The sequence below is a fragment of the Natrix helvetica genome, assembly GCF_964273705.1.
Source record: "Natrix helvetica genome assembly, chromosome: 2".
Classification (NCBI taxonomy): Eukaryota; Metazoa; Chordata; class Lepidosauria; order Squamata; family Natricidae; genus Natrix; species Natrix helvetica.
Genome location: NC_138552.1, coordinates 225,457,892 through 225,476,169, shown reverse-complemented (window position 1 = coordinate 225,476,169; position 18,278 = coordinate 225,457,892). Strand labels below are relative to the sequence as shown.

Below are 18,278 nucleotides of genomic sequence, written 5' to 3'. Positions count from 1 at the left end.
CAGAGTGCAAAAAAAATTTCCCCCTTTTGGAAAGCTCTTTAACTGATTGATGAGAATTACATTGATCAAGTGCTGTGCCAGCAGAAAGAAAGTCTTCGGTGCTATGGATTGTCAGCGATTTCCTTCTCCAGCACATGGATAAATACACCTGGAAACATCTACCTACCTACCTACCTACTATTTCTCTCTCCCCTCACCCTCTACCTACCTATGTACCTGCCTACTCTCTCTCCCTCCCTCCCTATCTATTGTATTTCTCTCTCTATTTCTCTCTCTCTATCCCTCTACCTACCAACCTACCTACTCTATATATCTACTGTATTTTTTCTCTATTTCTCTCTCTCTCTATTCCTTTATCTACCTACCTACCTACCTACCTACCTACCTACCTACCTACTGTATTTTTCTCTCTTTCTCTCCCTCTCTATCCCTCTATCTACCTACCTACTTTTTTTTAATTTGCCTCTTCAAAACCTTGGTGCATCTTATATTCCGAAAAATACAGTACATGCCATCAAATCAGTGTCAACTGTGAGTTTCCACATGGGTAGATTTTCTTCATGACAATCTATCCCTAACCTGATCCATCAGGTCTTCCAACAATGTACCCATTGCCAGTGTGAATGAGTCCATCCACCTTGCTGCATTCTCTTTTCTTCCACCATTCCCAGCAACAAAGCTTTCTCCAGAAAGCGAAGTCTTCACCTAATGTGTTCCAAGTAAGATCATTTGAGCCTGGTCATTTCCACTTCAAGTGAAAAGTCTGGATTGATTTGTTCACTGATCTATTACAATTTCCAGCCAGTCATTTCTATTTATTTGCTATTGTTTACCTTTCCTACTCTCTTGTGTACAGTTAGTTCCTTAATATTGATTTGGATTGACGTAAGTGATTCAATAGGCTTCATTTTGCTAGACATCCTACTGGGAGTCAATTGACGCAGATACAAATAGCTAGAGACAGTCTTTGAAGGAGCCACAAAAGTTTTCCAGATAACATAGCTGATTTAATGCTTCAAGGAGAATGATAATCTGGTGCTAGCACTCTTGTTGAAGTGACTCTTTTGCATACATTGCAAAATACTATGTCCTAAGATGCTATCAAGGCAAGGTTTTTTGTGAGGGCTTGGCTCTCTACTTTTCAATAGCAGAATATCAGGGCTGAAAAATCAATAGCAAGATTTCCCAAAACAGCTACTGAAATTAATGATTGAATAGAGACAAGCTACAACAAGCCAAGATGGTGTCATTGAGCTTGTTCATATAATTGCATTTTATTATGTATCGTTTCTCCTTTAGTTTTTAAAAGCCCTCGACATTAATTTTCCCCTCCTGACAATCTCCTCTCTATTCTATATAATTGTATTAATTATGAGATTTGCACAAGCACTGCTATAATAAAAACTCTAAAGATAATACACACTTGTAAGAAGAAAAAAACCCTCCCCAAAGCCAGTCAAGGATAAAAGGATAACTGGTATACCAAAGTATAATTTAAAAAAATATGTAATTACCTGTGGAAAAATACTTCGTCTACAGGTATTTTGCTTTCATCTTGTGAAAGGAATTCTTTACTATTCACTAGAAATAGAAATATTAAATATGTCATATAGATTGCTTTTACACTGATTAATGCTGCTAGCTCTATATAAAAATAGATTTATATAAACAACAGAAACCTATGAATATATTAAATTCTTAATAATGTAAGGCTGACAAGAAGCAACAACTCTGGAACTTGGGACATTTAAGCCCAGATGCATAAGTTTCCTATTTCCTATCCTAAATTTACTGAATAAGATGTGACTACAATGATTTCTTTCCATTTGGATTCCAAGCACAACACAATTTGAAATTACTAATATCATTTCAACGTACTTTAAATAAATTAAATTTGATTCAAAAGCTTTTAACGAAAAGAAGTGTTATAACATGAAGAATTCAATTATTTAAGATTCATTGGGGGTTGTGGAGGAATTCATTGATAAAGTACCAGTATCCCAGGAGAATAAAGAAAGTGATGATTTAGATCAGTGGTTCTCAACCTTCCCAATGCCGCAACCCTTTAATATAGTTCCTCGTGTTGTGGTGACCCCTAACCATAAAATTATTTTTGTTGCTACTTCGTAACTGTAATTTTGCTAGTTATGAAATATATAATTATATATTGTGAAATGGTTTGCTAATGAAAATACTATATATAATATCATATTATATTATTATATTATTATATTATTATATTATATTATATTATATTATATTATATTATTATAATATAATATAATAAATATAATATAATAAATATAATATAATAATATAATACAATATAATATAATATAATATTATTATATTATATTATATTATATTATATTATATTATTATATTAATTATATTACATTACATTACATTACATTATATTATTATTACCTCTAACGTTGTTACAAAAAGTCCATGAAACATTTCAGTTGGTAACAAAATCAAAGTACAAAAGAGAAGAAAGACAGTAAAAAAAATGGATCAAAATGAAATACAGTACTAGGTTGGATATCCCCTCCTATTTTTCATTTTGTCCTACTGGTTCTTTATGATTTATCAATTGTTGTTTGTAACTGATTGTAACTATTATTATGACCTATGACCTATTCTTGCTGTTTATATGTACATTATGATTTGGTGCACTGGAGACAAATTCCTTGTGTGTCTTATCACACTTCACCAATAAACATTTCTATTTCTATTTCATTCTATTCCTATTCTATTCTATTCCTATTTCATTCCTATTCCCATTCCCATTCCATTTTCCTATTCCATTCCATTCTATTCTAAGCATGGAAACTTAAAACTAAAAAGATGTAGTGCTTTATTTTTTTTCAAAGCGGCTGCTGCTGATGTTTTGTGAGTTACCTTTTTTCCTCTCCGCCCTTAAACTCCTGGAATCCTCTCACTCCCGTTTTCCAACTACTCATTCATTCATAGATATTGCAGGAAGGAAACTTGTGAATGAATGGAGGTTTTTACAGAAAAGGAAAATCCCGAACGTCTGGAGTCACAATGCTACTGAAAATGCCCTATTTACAAAATTCCAAGGCAAGTAAAAAAACTCCTTCTGAATTAAAATTATATAGGTATGCCTGGTGTGTATATCATACTTAAATTCTTAAGGGAAAAGTAGAGAGACAAATCTTCCCTATTCTTCCTCTTGTATCTAGTTCTAATCGCTACTCTAAATTCATGAGAATGAAGCTGGACAAAAAGATATCAGTTCTTGGAATTAGAAAGATATACTGTATAATATGTCAACAATTCTTCAGACTAGCTGCCAATTTGAAATTTTACCCAAAGCAAACACCAATACCAGATATACCAATATATGATATCTGATATACCAATATCAGAACAAATACGTTCATTATGTAATATATTTAAGAAAGTTTACATTACTTTCCTTGTTTAAACCATTTAGTCAAAAAAATGTAATTGTGTGGTAACATCCAGTCCGTGGACCAACACCTATCTATGGCATGCCAGAAACCGGGCCACACAAACAAGCGAAGCCTCATTTGCAGGATGCAGGCAGCATACAAAACCACACCCCTTCCAGCCTGCAGAAAAATATCTTGCCACACAACCAGTCCCTGGTGCCCAAAAGGTTGGGGCTTTCTCTGCCTTAGGAGAAATGCCCCCCCCCCAAAAAAACCTATTTTTAATTATATCAGAAAATTGAGTATCTCCTACATTTGCATTCATGAAAATCTCTTCGATCCAATGGAAACCTCTAGGAATGGAAGAAACAAATGTGATCGCTAATTATCTCCTTTATCCCTAAGACCATTGAATCCAGTCCAAATTTGCTCTAGAGAATTGAAGAAAACTCCAGAAAAATGTAGATAGTATTTTGGGAGCTGCAGGAGAGATAGCAGAAAACTTCCCTTGTATATAGGCATTTCTGTTCATAGGGCCCTCTGATTCAAGAGACTTCAGTGAATGATATTCAATGAACATAACACATTTTATGGCTTCTACTGAAACCGTTGGACATTACATCAGTATTATAATAATGACAGGAAATTACTAGTGATAATCTTTAGAATTGCAAGGTATTTTACCTGCCAGGTTTCGCACATCATTCATGGACTGTTTCTTCTTTGGCTGCATTACCACACTACTAGTATTCTCTGCAAAAAAGTTAAGAGATCAAACAAACTTATAATAGTTGCTCGTGTTAACTTTAATGTTTGATGCTTTACTAAATTAAAGGCTTCATACCTTTGCCTTTGTGAGCTTTGGGATTTCTATAAACAAAACGATCCAAAAACCTCATTAATGTGAAATCCTGTAGTGGATCACCTGAATATTCAATGTAATTACCCTGCATCAAAGAGAGAGAGAAAATCACATTCATAGTTAGCATCAAGAAATATGCCAGTGGAAATTTTAATGCTATTTTTTATGTTTTTATAATTATTTTATCCATGTTCTATTTTTTTTTTTATTATACCCTACCCAGTCACTTCCTGTGACATGGGGAGCCATATAAATTTGATTAACTACACAAGTCTTATCTACTTAAAGTGAACTACTAACAGGAAGAATTGCTAGGCTATGACACTGATTACTTAAACTGTTGGGGGAGATTGTAATTCTGTATAATCTGGATTAAAACAGTACATCCAGTTGCTTAAAGAATAAACAAGATAGTGATAATTCTTCCTGTTCTACTCAGTAGACTTGCAAATACCAAACAAATAGAATCAATCAGTTTATCTTGTTGAAATGAAAATCAAGTATCTGCATCTTGAAATACGTTGACAAAGTCTATATATAAACTATGTCTATGTTTAATATAATCAATTGGCAAGATGGCCACGTTAAACTAGACTGGTAGATAAATTACACCCCCATTTGCTTTTTGCTTCCTTTCTATGTTTTGGGATGGAAAAGCCTTTCTCTAAAATTCATAGACAAAATGTAAAGGAAAATAAGAAATTCAACTAACCTCTAGAATTCTTTTTGCAAAAACAGCCACAGATGGATGGAAGTGTTCTGAAAGCTAGAAAGACCAAAGTTATATGTTCAATACTTTAAGATGCTGAAATCTCTAATACTGTTAAAACTACAAAGAATTATTCAACAAGTCAAGGGGAAAAAATAATTGCACAGTACAAACATTTATTACCATAATTTCTTTGGTATAATACATTTTTTAATACTAAAGACCTACAAATACTCAAACCAGCATATCTAAAACTGAATGAAATAATACCACACCTAAACAGTACCTTCCTGAGTTCCCAAAATGTATATATAGTTTGCTAAGTATAAATATGTAATGGAATAATTATCCTCACTGTCCTAAGATAGGAAATCATATTTTATTATTTCATTTAATTGTGCAATTCTACTTTTGTCTTTCCATTTGGATCTTAGGACAGAGCATTCCTCATTTTAGCTTCACAATCTCCCTGTGAAGAAGATTAGGGTAAGAAACATGACTTATCCAAGACATTGAAAGTAAGGAGGGATTTGAGTCTGTGTACTCTGTAACTAATGGTGTAAAGACTGGGAAACCATTTTTGGCTCGGACACTCACTTATTTTGTGCTTTGCCTGGGAAAGCAGCATGAGGTATGGCTAATGATATCATCAGCAGGTGGAACAGAATGAGTATCAAATGATTGAAGCAGCATAAATGAATTGGGGTGTGTGTATGTGTGTGTAACTGTACAATATAATGATCACATTCCGCAGATTTCTCCTCTAATTTTTCATACTTGAAAATCTGTACCTTCTTCAGTTCCCACAAGCTTGTTCTATCAGCTTCACAGTAGGAAGGGTTTCGGGATAATGGGTCATAGATACCTGTGCCTTTGCCACCTGTTAAAGAACAGATTTTTATTACTTTCCAAAATAAATTAACAGAAATACCTAATTAACAGAACAGAGCAAGAAATAGACTTTTTTGCAATAAACAATCTCCCCAACACCTTAGCTATTGTTTATTTTACGTCCTGGACCCGAAGCTCATGTGGTTTACATGGCAAAAGATAGTGAAGAGCAGCATGGCAAACTAACGGCTCTTACTGCCCCAAGTACAGTTTTTAATAATATAATAGAAAGAGAATGAGATATTTTACATAAAGTAGGAATCCAAGTGATCAAGAAAATAAGAATTCTTCTTGGAAGAATTTGACTCTTAGCCCAACAAAATTCCTATTACTTCAATTCCCATTCTGTAGTCTTATTTTTAAAAAAAATATTGGAAAAATTAATGACCTATTCACTTTAGTATTCATATCCTTCTGCTGACTCTCTTAACTCTTTCATATGACAAAGATAACTTTGAATAATGTTCCTCAAATTAAATTCTGCAAATTGAAAAAAAAATCTGCTAAAACTTCAAACCCTATTATAATGATTGTTGAACAACAGGTTCTCCTGTGCGCTGCTTGGAGAGTCCAAGCATGGGGTTAACACAGCCTAACTGCCCTAGGACTGACTGAGTTTTTTCCCTTGACCACGCCCCCTTTGCCTCTGGCAGGTCAGTTTTAAAAACTCAGTCCGCCCGATAGGACTGTTGCAGGGGAGTTCTCCAGTTTAGGCTTTTTGCTTGGACTCCCCACATCAGCATTTAAAGGAATTCCTGACCATTTAATTTGACAATCAGCTAAAGCATTTCTTGACAGCTCAGGAGGTCTGAGATTCATCGTCTGCTGCTTGTAGGCTAAGCGAGGTAGGATTGAGGCTTGTCCGGCTCCAGCTGGCGAACGGAATCGCTTCAGGGGACAACCAGCTGTTTGGCGCTGGGGATCTCCTCTTTAAAGCCGCGGAAGTTTTTTTTTTTTCGGAACCTTAGGTGTCCTAACGGCTTCTAGATTCTGCCTGGCAACAGCGGCGGCCATTTTAAACCTTTCGCGCCCTTTTCTCCACTTCGGAGAGGGTTGCCTTGGTTACTGAGGCTGCGCGCGCAGCGGCGGCCATTTTAGACCACCAAATTGCCTCAGGATTCAAACGGCAGAGCTTGCAGACCTCGCAGTCAGTCCTCGCCAGTAGCAGCAGCAGCAGCGACGCTTAGTGACTGAGGGCCTTGTCCGGGGCTCCGGCAAGGCCGAACATCTCGAATATAGCCGCTTTCGCACTCTAAGGCAGGGATTTCGCCGGCTGGCTTCCCTTGCCTATTTCAGCAACCGCGGACGTTTCGTGGCCGTCTGGCTCGTCCCAGCGGTGCCCTCCAGACCCATCCAGCCTTCCTGTGAATCCAGACTCAACAATGGCAGACGAAGGTTTGGAGGTGCAGGCTGGGCCTTCTTCCAAGAGGCCCAGAGTGGAGCCCCCCCCCAAAGGAAACAAGGGAGGGAGAGGCAATCCCAATAGATCCCCTTCCCGAGCCTCAGGGAACTTACCCACCAGTAAGGAGGGAACCCGTAGAGGCCATACCTCACAGGCCCAGAAAGCCAGCAGGTCCCCAGATCAAGAGGAGGCATGGGCAAGGCCTCATTCTCCCCAAGGGAAGGTTCAGGATCAGGATTCTCCCCACCAGGATGGTTCACCTCCATCAACTGGGGGGATTTCAAGGGACTCCTCCCCAGATGCCTCCTGGGGCTACCCAGACTCTCCCAGTTCTTCTGTTAGGGAGGAATTGGAACCATATCAGGATATATTTCAGAGGGAGGAAAGGAGAACCTCCAAGGGCTCCAAGGGACGCCCAAGAGAGGACAAGGGTCCCGCATTATCAGCTGAAATGAAGGAGATCATAGCTAAGGCCATCTCCCAAGGAATAGCTGATGGTCTCAAACAGAAAGAGACTGGTTCTGCTAGCACTCCTAAAGCCAGGGCAACCCCTGCCCCTGTAGGAGACCAAGCCCCTGCTTCACCTGGCACTTCTATTGCCACGGAGGACACAGGATTAGAGGAGGGGGAAATAGAGGATTTTGAATTATCGGAGGATGAGGACCTTCCTCCTGATAAACCGGCCTTTACAGGGTTATTTAAACCATCCCTGTTTAAATCCATCCTTCACAAGGCCATTGCAGCCACTGAACTTGGGCCCACTCCCAAGAGTGCCTCAGCCACCCCCCCTCCCACTAAGGACCACAAGGAAGGTTTATTCCAGGAACCTTCACCAACCCAGGAAATGATTCCAGTTCCGGACTTATTCCTGGACGTAGTCCAAAGGCAGTGGGTCCAACCTGGTACCCTGACCAATCCCAGCGGGGGGGACAAATCCCTTTACGCTGTAGAAGACAAAATGGATGAGGTGCTGAAGTTGCCTGAGGTGGATGCCCCGGTGGTCTCTCTAACTTCTACTTCTAATCTTCCAGCAGATTTACTCGAGGGACTCAAGGCCGAGGACAAACGCTCAGAAAAGGCGTGCCACAAGACGCACCAGGCGGCTGCCTGGGCCATTAGAGCATCCACCTCGGCATCATTCTTCACCAGGGCTTCTCTCCTCTGGCTAAGACAACTCAGGTCCAAACCTCCCTCAGCAGGTTCTAGATGGCGGCATGATATCAATAAAATAATAACCGCCGTAGAGTATTCAGCAGATGCCTCCCTTAATGCGGCTAAATTCGCATCTAGGGCCTTGGCGTCCAATGTGACATCACGTCGCCTGCTGTGGCTCCGCCACTGGCAGGCTGATATGAAGGCCAAATGGAAGCTTGCTTCCGCCCCATTTAAGGGAGGGCAACTCTTCGGAGAGGCCTTGGAGAAGTTTGTCATAGAAACAAAGGACAAACGCAAAATTCTCCCGGCCACCTTGAAGAAAGCCGAACGTAAGGGTTCAGGTTCATTCAGGAGACAGCCATTTAGAGCGCAGGATAACTCTCAAGCTTCCGGCTCTAATTCTTCTTATCAGAGGCCATTTCCCCAGACAGGTGACAGGGGACAGGACAGGACAAATTACGGGTCCAGGGGAAGGCAGCAACAACAGCATTCCTTTTGGAAGCCATTTCGTGGGGGATCCAATTCCCGACAGTTTCGTAGGGGGAAGTGACCATCACAGGAATCCTCCCATAGGGGGTCGGCTCCAAATATATGCCGACAGGTGGGAGGAGATAACTTCGGACACTTGGGTCCTCAACACGATCAGGAGGGGCCTAGTGCTGGAGTTCTTATCCTTCCCTCAACAAAAATTTATCCGTTGCCCCATCCCCAAGAATCCCCAAAAGAAAGATCTCATGCAGAAGGAGATCCTCCATCTGCTCGAAATCAGGGCCATAGAACCGGTTCCCAAAGAACAGGAGAGACGAGGATATTATTCCATCCTCTTTCTAGTCCCAAAGAACTCAGGGGGGTGGAGGGCCATCTTGGATCTAAAGTGCCTAAATCAGCATCTGGCATACAAAAGGTTCAAGATGCAGTCCCTCCACTCCATCCTGGCTTGCACTCGACAGGGGGATCTCCTCACATCGATAGATTTGAAGGAAGCTTACCTCCATGTCCCCATTCACCCTGCCCACAGAAGGTTCCTGAGGTTCCACTACGACGGGAGGCATTATCAATACAGGGCCCTCCCATTTGGCCTCTCGTCTGCCCCCAGGACCTTCACCAAAATCTTGGCAGTGGTGGCGGCCCACCTCCGGAATCGACCAATTCGGCTAGAGTGTTATCTAGACGACATAATAATTCATTCTTCCAATCAGAAACAGGCCCGAAGGGACGTTCAGGTGACCATACGGACTCTACAACACCACGGGTTTTCAGTGAACCTGCAGAAGAGTCACCTAGAACCGACCACCCGAATCCAACATCTTGGCGCCATAATCGACTCCGTCTCCTGCCAGGTATTTCTGTCTCCAGACAGGATGGCGAATCTTCAGAACAAACTTCGTCTATGCAAAGCTCCCAGGTCAGTGCCGATTTTGCAACTATCCCAGCTCCTGGGCATCATGATCTCCTGCCTAAAGGTGGTTCCCTGGGCACGGCTTCACGCAAGGGAGCTGCAATGGTTCCTTCTGCCAATGCAGAGGTCAAGGGACAGCAACTCGTTAAGACGCGTGAAACTACCGCCAAAAGTACTTCGCTCCCTGCATTGGTGGAGCACAGCGGCGGTCAGGAAAGGGTGCCTCTTCAAGGAGCCCGAAAGGCTGGTTGTAACAACAGATGCCAGCCTACAGGGATGGGGAGCGCACTGCTAGGGACATCTTGCGCAAGGAAAATGGACACAGAGGGAGGCGGCCCACAGCATAAACTGGCTAGAACTGAGGGCCGCTCGCCTCGCTCTACGTCACTTTGCTTCTCAGATTGTGGGTCATCATGTACTGTTGTTAACAGACAATGTTGCCACAAAGGCCCACATCAACAGGCAGGGAGGCACGCACTCCAAAAATCTCATGCAGGAGGCGGAACTATTGTGCAGATGGGCGGAGCGACATCTGGCGTCCATAACAGCGGACCACATATCGGGGACGAGCAACCAAGAAGCGGATTGGCTGAGTCGGCAGACGATAGACCACTCAGAATGGCGGCTGCATCCAGACATCTTCTCTCAGATCGTGGAGAGGTTCGGCAAACCGCAAGTAGACCTGTTTGCAACAAGCACCAACACACATCTGCCCCGCTTCTTCACTCGATACCACTCGCCCTTAGCGGAGGGGACGGATGCGCTGAGGAGCACTTGGCCCTCAGGACTCCTGTACGCGTTTCCACCGCTCCCTCTCATACCCCAGGTAGTGACCAAATTACTGTCAGAAAAGGCCGATCTAATCCTAGTGGCCCCTCACTGGCCCAGGAGGTCCTGGTACGCGGACCTTGTCAGCCTCTCCATCCAAAGTCCGTGGAGGATTCCTCAGGAGCAGATCTCCCTCAGCCAGGGTCACATCAAGCATCCAGATCCCCAGTGGCTGCAACTAGCCGTTTGGCACTTGAGGGGGACCTCCTGAGGAAGCAGAGATTTTCAGACAAGGTCATCAGAACTATTCAAGCGTCCAGGAGACCTTCCACTACTAGGATATACGAATATACGTGGAACGCTTTTTCATCTTGGTGTCAGGACAAGGGTGTGCAGGACATTTCGGCTTCAGTGCCAAATTTGCTAGAATTTCTCCAAGAGGGTCTGGACAAAGGTCTCGCGCCCAATACACTCAAGAGGCAGGTGGCGGCACTATCCACCATTCTTACCTGTAAATCTGCTAAATCACTTAGTCAGCACCCACAAGTAAAGAGCTTCCTCAAGGGGGCGATGAACATCTCTCCTCAGGTGGTTCATCGATATCCCTCCTGGGATTTGCCATATGTCCTGAAGGCCTTAACGGGGGCTCCCTTCGAACCTCTCAGGAAGGCAAGCCTCCATCATCTGACTATTAAGACGGCCTTCCTCATAGCTATAACATCGGCTCGCAGAATTTCTGAATTGGCTGCGCTGTCTGTGAGGGAGGACCTTTGCATTATTCATACTGACAGAATCATTCTGAGACTTGATCCATCTTTCATCCCCAAGATGAATACTCAGTTTCATAGAGCCCAGGAAGTGATTCTTCCTAATTTTTGTCCAAATCCAGTACATCAGAAGGAAAAAATCTGGCATAAATTGGATGTAAGAAGGGCAATCAAAATTTACATCAAACGATCAAGGGAATTTCGGCGTTCCGAATCCCTATTTGTCTCCTTCCACCCTGGGTCCCTTGGTCGCAAGGTTTCATCCCACACAATTGGACGTTGGCTGAGGGCTTGCATCAAGCTAGCCTATGAGACACAGGGCAAGACTGCACCACGAAGAGTAACCGCGCACTCAACGAGGAGCGCTGCAACTTCAGCTGCTTGGGCGACCCAGGCGTCCATCATAGACATTTGCAGAGCGGCCACGTGGGCCTCGCCCACGGCGTTCATCAAGAACTATAAGATCGATATCTTTGCCGCGGCAGAAGCCTCCTTTGGAAGACGTATACTACAAAGGGTTGTGGAGGCTACAAAGGACAATGACTCTGCCCGCCCTGGGACACGATAGCTTGGGTATGTCCCATGCTTGGACTCTCCAAGCAGCGCACAGGAGAAAGACCGTTGGCTTACCTGAACGGTCGTTCTCTGGGCGCTGCGGGAGAGTCCAAACCCACCCAGGGTTCGAGGATCCAGATCTAAAACTCTGCAGAGACTGGTTGAAGACGTCCTATTGAACCTTTCGTTTTTAAAACTGACCTGCCAGAGGCAAAGGGGGCGTGGTCAAGGGAAAAAACTCAGTCAGTCCTAGGGCAGTTAGGCTGTGTTAACCCCATGCTTGGACTCTCCCGCAGCGCCCAGAGAACGACCGTTCAGGTAAGCCAACGGTCTTTTTCAAAACATTTTTACCTGATAGATTCTGGTGATGTATCCAAGATGGCTCTGAAACCTGGTTAAGGGGTTTTGCAGACTGTACTATATCCTCATTTTTTATCTGTTTGTCTGCATCTACCAGATTTTCTTCTTGTTCTTCAAGATCATGAAAATGTTCTTCATCATCTGATTCCTATAGAAAGAATCAGTTTTAAGCAAGAATGGTCAATATAGAAAACAAGATAGCTCTTAGAACAGGGCCCCCCAACCCCTGGTCCACAGACTGGTCCTGCAAACCAGGCCACACAAGCAGCAAGCAAGCACATAAAGCTCCATTTGCACAAGCAGCAAGTGTGCACGCAAAACCATCCCTCCCACTCCCAGCCTCCATTGCAGGTCCATGGTTCCAGAAAGGTTTGGGACCACTGCTTTAAAAGATAAGCAAGCAGATACAGTTTGATATTAACTTGCAAAACTCTCAGAAATAGTTTGAAGATAGTTCAGAAGCTTACATAAGGCACATCAGTGAACAGAATTTCATTACATTTTAATAGTCTTATCTCCAATCTTAATTGGAGTAGTCTTTACTGTTAAACATGTGTAAAATTACAGAGTTAAATAGCTACATCTCCAGAATTGATTCTGAAAATCCCAGAATTGTTTTTGTATGGTATTTATTTTAAACTACTGGTCCACAAAATTACATTTAGGGTTTTAAAACAATGCAATAGCACATTATCTAATAAAACGTAATGGAAATGCAAGTATCAACAAGAATGAAACTCTTTTTTTCCCTAAAATGTAATTATTTCTGTTAATTGAATGTAAAGATTCATTTTTGGGGACAGCTTAATTGGGCCTAACACAATTATACATTCTAAAACTGATTGTGTCTAACATACCATTTCTTTGACAAAACAACCTTTAAATCATAACCTTTCTTTCAAGGGGATGTTTTGGGAGGAAAAATTCAAGTCAACCTTGACTCCTACGGCAAGTCCATGCAGTTTTCTACAGAGCGTTTTGGAAGCGATTTGCTCTGTTTCATTCCTAGGGCTGAGAAAAAGTGACTGGCCCAAGGCAATCCAACTGACTTTCACACCTAAGGTGGCTATTATGGTCCAACTCCAATACCTTAACCACTAGAACAAACTGAATTTCGAGACAGTTCACAAATACTTAAAATTATTCTGCAATGATTTCATTTAGAAATTAAGTATATGATATCCATCATAGGGCCTGATATTTATTTTGGTCTTGAAAATAAAACATAGATTATAAATTACATCTGAACATTGATGGGTTGTGATGGCGCAGTACTGCAGGCTACTTCTGCTGACTCCCTGCTAACTACAATTTGGCCGTTTGAATCTCACCAGGCTCAAGGTTGACTCAGCCTTCCATTCTTCCGAGGTCGGAAAAATGAGGATCCAGATTGTTGATGGAAATATGCTGACATTGTAAACCGCTTAGACAGGGTTGTAAAGTACTATGAAGTGGTATATAAGCCTAAGTGCTATTGTTATTTTTCAACTATTCCAACTCAGTGGGAAAGATATTATTCCTCAGATCCATCTGACTTTAATTATACACAATACACCACTAATAGTTGATCCTCTCAACTAAAGGATCATTGGTAAATAAGCATCTGCAAACAGTCTCAGCAATTTAAAAAATGAAGTCAGTAGATAAAGTAGGCTAAGAAAAAACATGCAACCGGAACATATCATACCACATGATCCTGCAGCTGTACCCATAAGCCTGGTTTTATTTTCAGAAGTTCAGACACAAGATACAGAGCCCCACAGGCAAATGGTGGCATTTGTCCACAGGTGACTTGAAGTAATCGTTTCACAAAAGCTTTAACTCGTCGCAATACTGTGTCAGCCTTCAAAGATTTGTAGACAAGGTTGAGAAACATGGATGGTTTGGCACATAATGCTACTCCGGGATCTAGCAACTTCCTGCAAAAAATATTCACATTAGATCATTGCAGATATTTTCTTATGGAGCTCCACTATCTCTCTCCTTGCTTAACAAGACAACCTAGAGAGTTTTACAGAAGCTAACTATATTATGGTACTCAAACTTATTCATTTAGTCACCATTCAAATTTACAAAACCAAACACAAAACTGCACAATATTTGATTTTATGCACATGCCTGTTGGATATAAAGGGACAGGAGGACAAAAAGGAGGACACATCCTTTTGTTGGATTTCTGGTAGCACTATGCTATGATTATTTGCATTCAATTAAGTGTAAGGATAAATGTGTTACAGTTAAAAGCATGTTTAAATATGCTTTTACAAATTTAAAAAATGAACAATCCTAATACTTACAACAACTTGTTTATGAAATGATTTTTAAAAATCATCAAGCCTCCATGAAGAATTCCATACTCATTGCAATTTCAGGTTTACATTATCACTAAACTGTGAATTTTAAATGATAGAAGAAATTCTGGTTACAATAAGAGTTCTTGTTTCAATTACCAGAATTTCAGAAGGAAGATAAAAAAAATTACTAAAAGCATCAAAAATTGGGACGGGGGGGGGGGGGGGGGATGGTTAAAAGCAGACCCGGCAAACATGGTGGAATGAAGAACTAGAGTAGATCAGTTCATCGGAATTCCTCTCTGGACAAGAGAACTTGAGATTGCTCACCATACAGCTGCTGCTTCTCCTGAGGAGACTGCAAGACAGCAGTCTCCACTGGGATTAGAAGTCTGGAGACAGCAACATCTCCATCTTGCTCAAACCACAGTCAGTGCCTTTATAGACACTGCAGGTTTGCATACAACCTTTTCTAATTACTTTCAAACATGGCTTATTAAATACTTCTCAGGTATTAGGAACTTTTGGACTGACATATGAAAAGAAATCAAGTTCTAGGATATTATTTGAACTCAGTTAAAAATAAAAGGAAGGAATACAAAGTTGGCTTAATTTTATCAAGGTTAAAATAGATATATTATCTCTTGATATCCTTTAATGGATTTTCATAATTAGAACTGCAATGTGGTAGCTTTAAAGATTTGGTAATCGATAAGAGATGGAATGTGGGAAGAAGAGATAATTTGTTGTATTTTAAGAGAAGTGATAAATTACTAAAATCATTCATACTTGTGATGAAGTGTGATATCATTTCTTTACAATTTCTTTTTTCTTTACTATACTTGTATTTTTCTTTTCTACATTTTCTATTCTTTTGTTTAATCCTTTTAAGTCTGTATTTTTATCTTTGTAATTGTAATTTTTAATTAAAGTATTATTTAAAAACCATTAAAAACCAAATAATTTACACATACATGAACTCTCCAAAAAGACAGATTACCTAGCCACTGTTATTAGTAGATGAGTAATTAGTTGGTATGGAGAGGTGATTGAAATGCAATGTGTATAATATCACAATTTAAAGATATATTTGAAATATGTAATTATTATGTGAGAAAACAATATTTGACAAATCAAAAATATGCATGGCACTTACTTATATAAGGCTATGTAATATCGGTCAGAGATAGTCTGATTAGAATCCATCACTTGAAACAGCAACATCAAGGCCTGTATGCTAGTATTGAAGTTCACAATGTGTAAAACTTTAAACAAGGTATCCATTTGGTCTTTTATTTTTTCACTGCTGGTCTGAGCATAAGGATATGCTCGATTCACTCCAGTCAGTAGAGCACTAAGCATTTTAGACCCAATATCCTTCTTCTTGATGCAAGATTGGAAAAAACAAAAGTAGAGTGTTGTGAGTTTATTAGCCAGTTCACTTTCTTCATGGCTAAGAACTATCTGGTTCAAAAAGCAAACTGCATAGTATTGTGCTTTGGGACTAATGTTTGATCTGTAGAGAAGCCTCTCCACTTCATTACACACTACTCCTTTCATATTGGGATGCTTATGAAGCAAAGTCTCAAGAAGGTAAGATGCTTTAGTGGCTACTTTGTTCTGAGGATCTCCCAGTTTATTGACCAACTGAACAAGGAAAGCCTTTTCTTGCTCTACTTTATTACAGAGCAATTCATGGGCTGCGGATAGTGCACGGCCCTTTGTTGCTATCAAGGGATCATGCGTCAGTGATTCTAACACTTGCACAAACTCAGCAACCCAGTGCTTCAGGTGATGCTCAAAATACCACAATATTAGACGCCTGTCTCTTGAATCCCTGTTGCCACTTGAAAGCTTCTCCAGATTGTCAAAAGGATGTTGAGAGAAAGTGTGCAGTTTCCGAGTATCTGGCAAGAGATGAGACATGAGAAGTTCTTTGAAAGTATCCAATGCCATCAAGCTCTGCCTTCTGCTGCCTTTCTTTTTGATCATATTAACCAGGATCTCTATGAATTGAAGTGAGTGAACAGGAGCATCTTGGATAAGAAGAGTCATGGCGGCCATTCTATCAACAAGTGTTCCTGATGATACCATTGTCTTCATCCATGCAGATGATGATCCTTTCTGCAAATTTGTGTTGTTTTTGTACAGCTTTATTTCCTGTTCATAAAGTTTTTCAGCCAAGGCTTTGCATCTGGATACAAGAAATTGATTTTGAGTTTCAGCAGAAAATTCATTAGTATACTCCAGGTCATACCATTTCCCCCCTGGTTTTATCAGCAATACCTGTCGCACATGAAACTGAAAAGCTTCTTCTTCCTTTGCTTTCTTTGTTTTCAGCAACGGTGCACTGTTTTCATTGCTAATGGGGACTGGCTTTTTCACTTTATCTTTAGCAGTAGTCAACTGAGCGTTTATTTTGTTTACTTTTTTTTCCTTTTCTTTTTGTCCCGCCGTAATTACATTTATTCCTTTTTGATTGGCATTTTCACTTGAGGGAGATTTATTCTTTGCTTCTATTGCTGCTTCCTTCTCTTCTTCATCTTCTTCTTCTTCCTCCAGGAACTTTTTTGAATATTTGCTCACGCCTAGTGAATTTATAAATGCCTCTAATTCACCTTGATTTAAATCATCAATTGCTCCTTTTTTGCCACCATCCACAAGCTCTTCAGATTCATTCAAAGCAGCGAGCATGATATACTCTTGCTGTATAAAATGAAACCAAGAAGCTACATTAGTGTCTTTAATTCACAACTGATAATCAGACGATAAGCAGTTAAATCGAACAGGGAAATTACAAGATATATTGTAAGTAACCCAAAACAAAGAAACCTTGAAAGTTTGTTAAAATCAGAACAGTGGAATATTAAAGTTTCCTGTATCTAATTTATAAGACTGACAGAAAGACAATGTTTTGCTTTCAGGTTAGGATTTTAATAAACAGTCACAAGTATGCTAAGAGAAAAATTATACTTTGCATTTGGGGGGATGGGGGACGGGACCACATTAACAGCTCAACCAAGTTCCTGAGCTTCTGCCACTGACAAAAAAGAAAAACATAGGTAATCTGTTCCCAAATTGTTCAATCCAAAACCATGGTAACTATATTTTCAAGATTTTGCAAGCATCATCATCTGTTAAAGTTTATCATTTAAATGCACTTCTGTGCCAGGGATACTGGCTGTATTCGGCAAAATCCTGCTTGCTATCTAGTTTCACCATGTATTCTCAGTGGCCAACCACATGCTGAACAAAAATGCCACAATTTTGGCATTTGGGGAATGGGGGTCTGTTTTCTCCACGCATCTGGAGGCCAGCAATCTGAGAAATGCCCGGACACCAAGGACTTTATCTTGATCAGACATGTCAGGGGGGGGGGGATGCAACACTCAACCAACTCTTAGAATAAATAAGAAACACACAACACCACTACCCCAATGTTAATTAAATGTCCTGCCAAGGATTTCAGCTTCCCTCCTAAACACGTGCTTTCACAGTACTCCGGTCCCTTACTGCCTCAGGGACTGTCTCTTACTTTAGTCCCTCCGAGGCGCAGCACCTCCTCCAGCGTAAATTCACTTTCATCCTCGGCCCCATCGTCGCTATCTATCTCCTCACTCTCCGGCGGCGCCATCTTCCCGGGCAGACCACGCACGCAGAGCGATTCTCCCCTCGTTTCCGGGAAAGAGGGCGGAGC

At 40.9% G+C, this 18,278-nt stretch overlaps 1 protein-coding gene across 1 annotated transcript in view; it reads right to left on the bottom strand.

The window, feature by feature from the left end:
• The window catches only part of CEBPZ (CCAAT enhancer binding protein zeta), a 24,334-nt gene extending 6,056 nt beyond the window's left edge, over positions 1 to 18,278 (bottom strand). The window contains exons 1-9 of the mRNA XM_081941769.1: positions 18,117 to 18,278; positions 15,738 to 17,287; positions 13,978 to 14,209; positions 12,282 to 12,438; positions 5,785 to 5,873; positions 4,997 to 5,050; positions 4,267 to 4,369; positions 4,107 to 4,175; positions 1,515 to 1,581 (exon numbers count right to left, since the gene is read on the bottom strand). Of these exons, the coding sequence (XP_081797895.1) occupies positions 1,515 to 1,581; positions 4,107 to 4,175; positions 4,267 to 4,369; positions 4,997 to 5,050; positions 5,785 to 5,873; positions 12,282 to 12,438; positions 13,978 to 14,209; positions 15,738 to 17,287; positions 18,117 to 18,215 (2,420 nt within the window). The 5' untranslated portion in view covers positions 18,216 to 18,278. The remainder of the gene's footprint in view (positions 1 to 1,514; positions 1,582 to 4,106; positions 4,176 to 4,266; positions 4,370 to 4,996; positions 5,051 to 5,784; positions 5,874 to 12,281; positions 12,439 to 13,977; positions 14,210 to 15,737; positions 17,288 to 18,116) is intronic.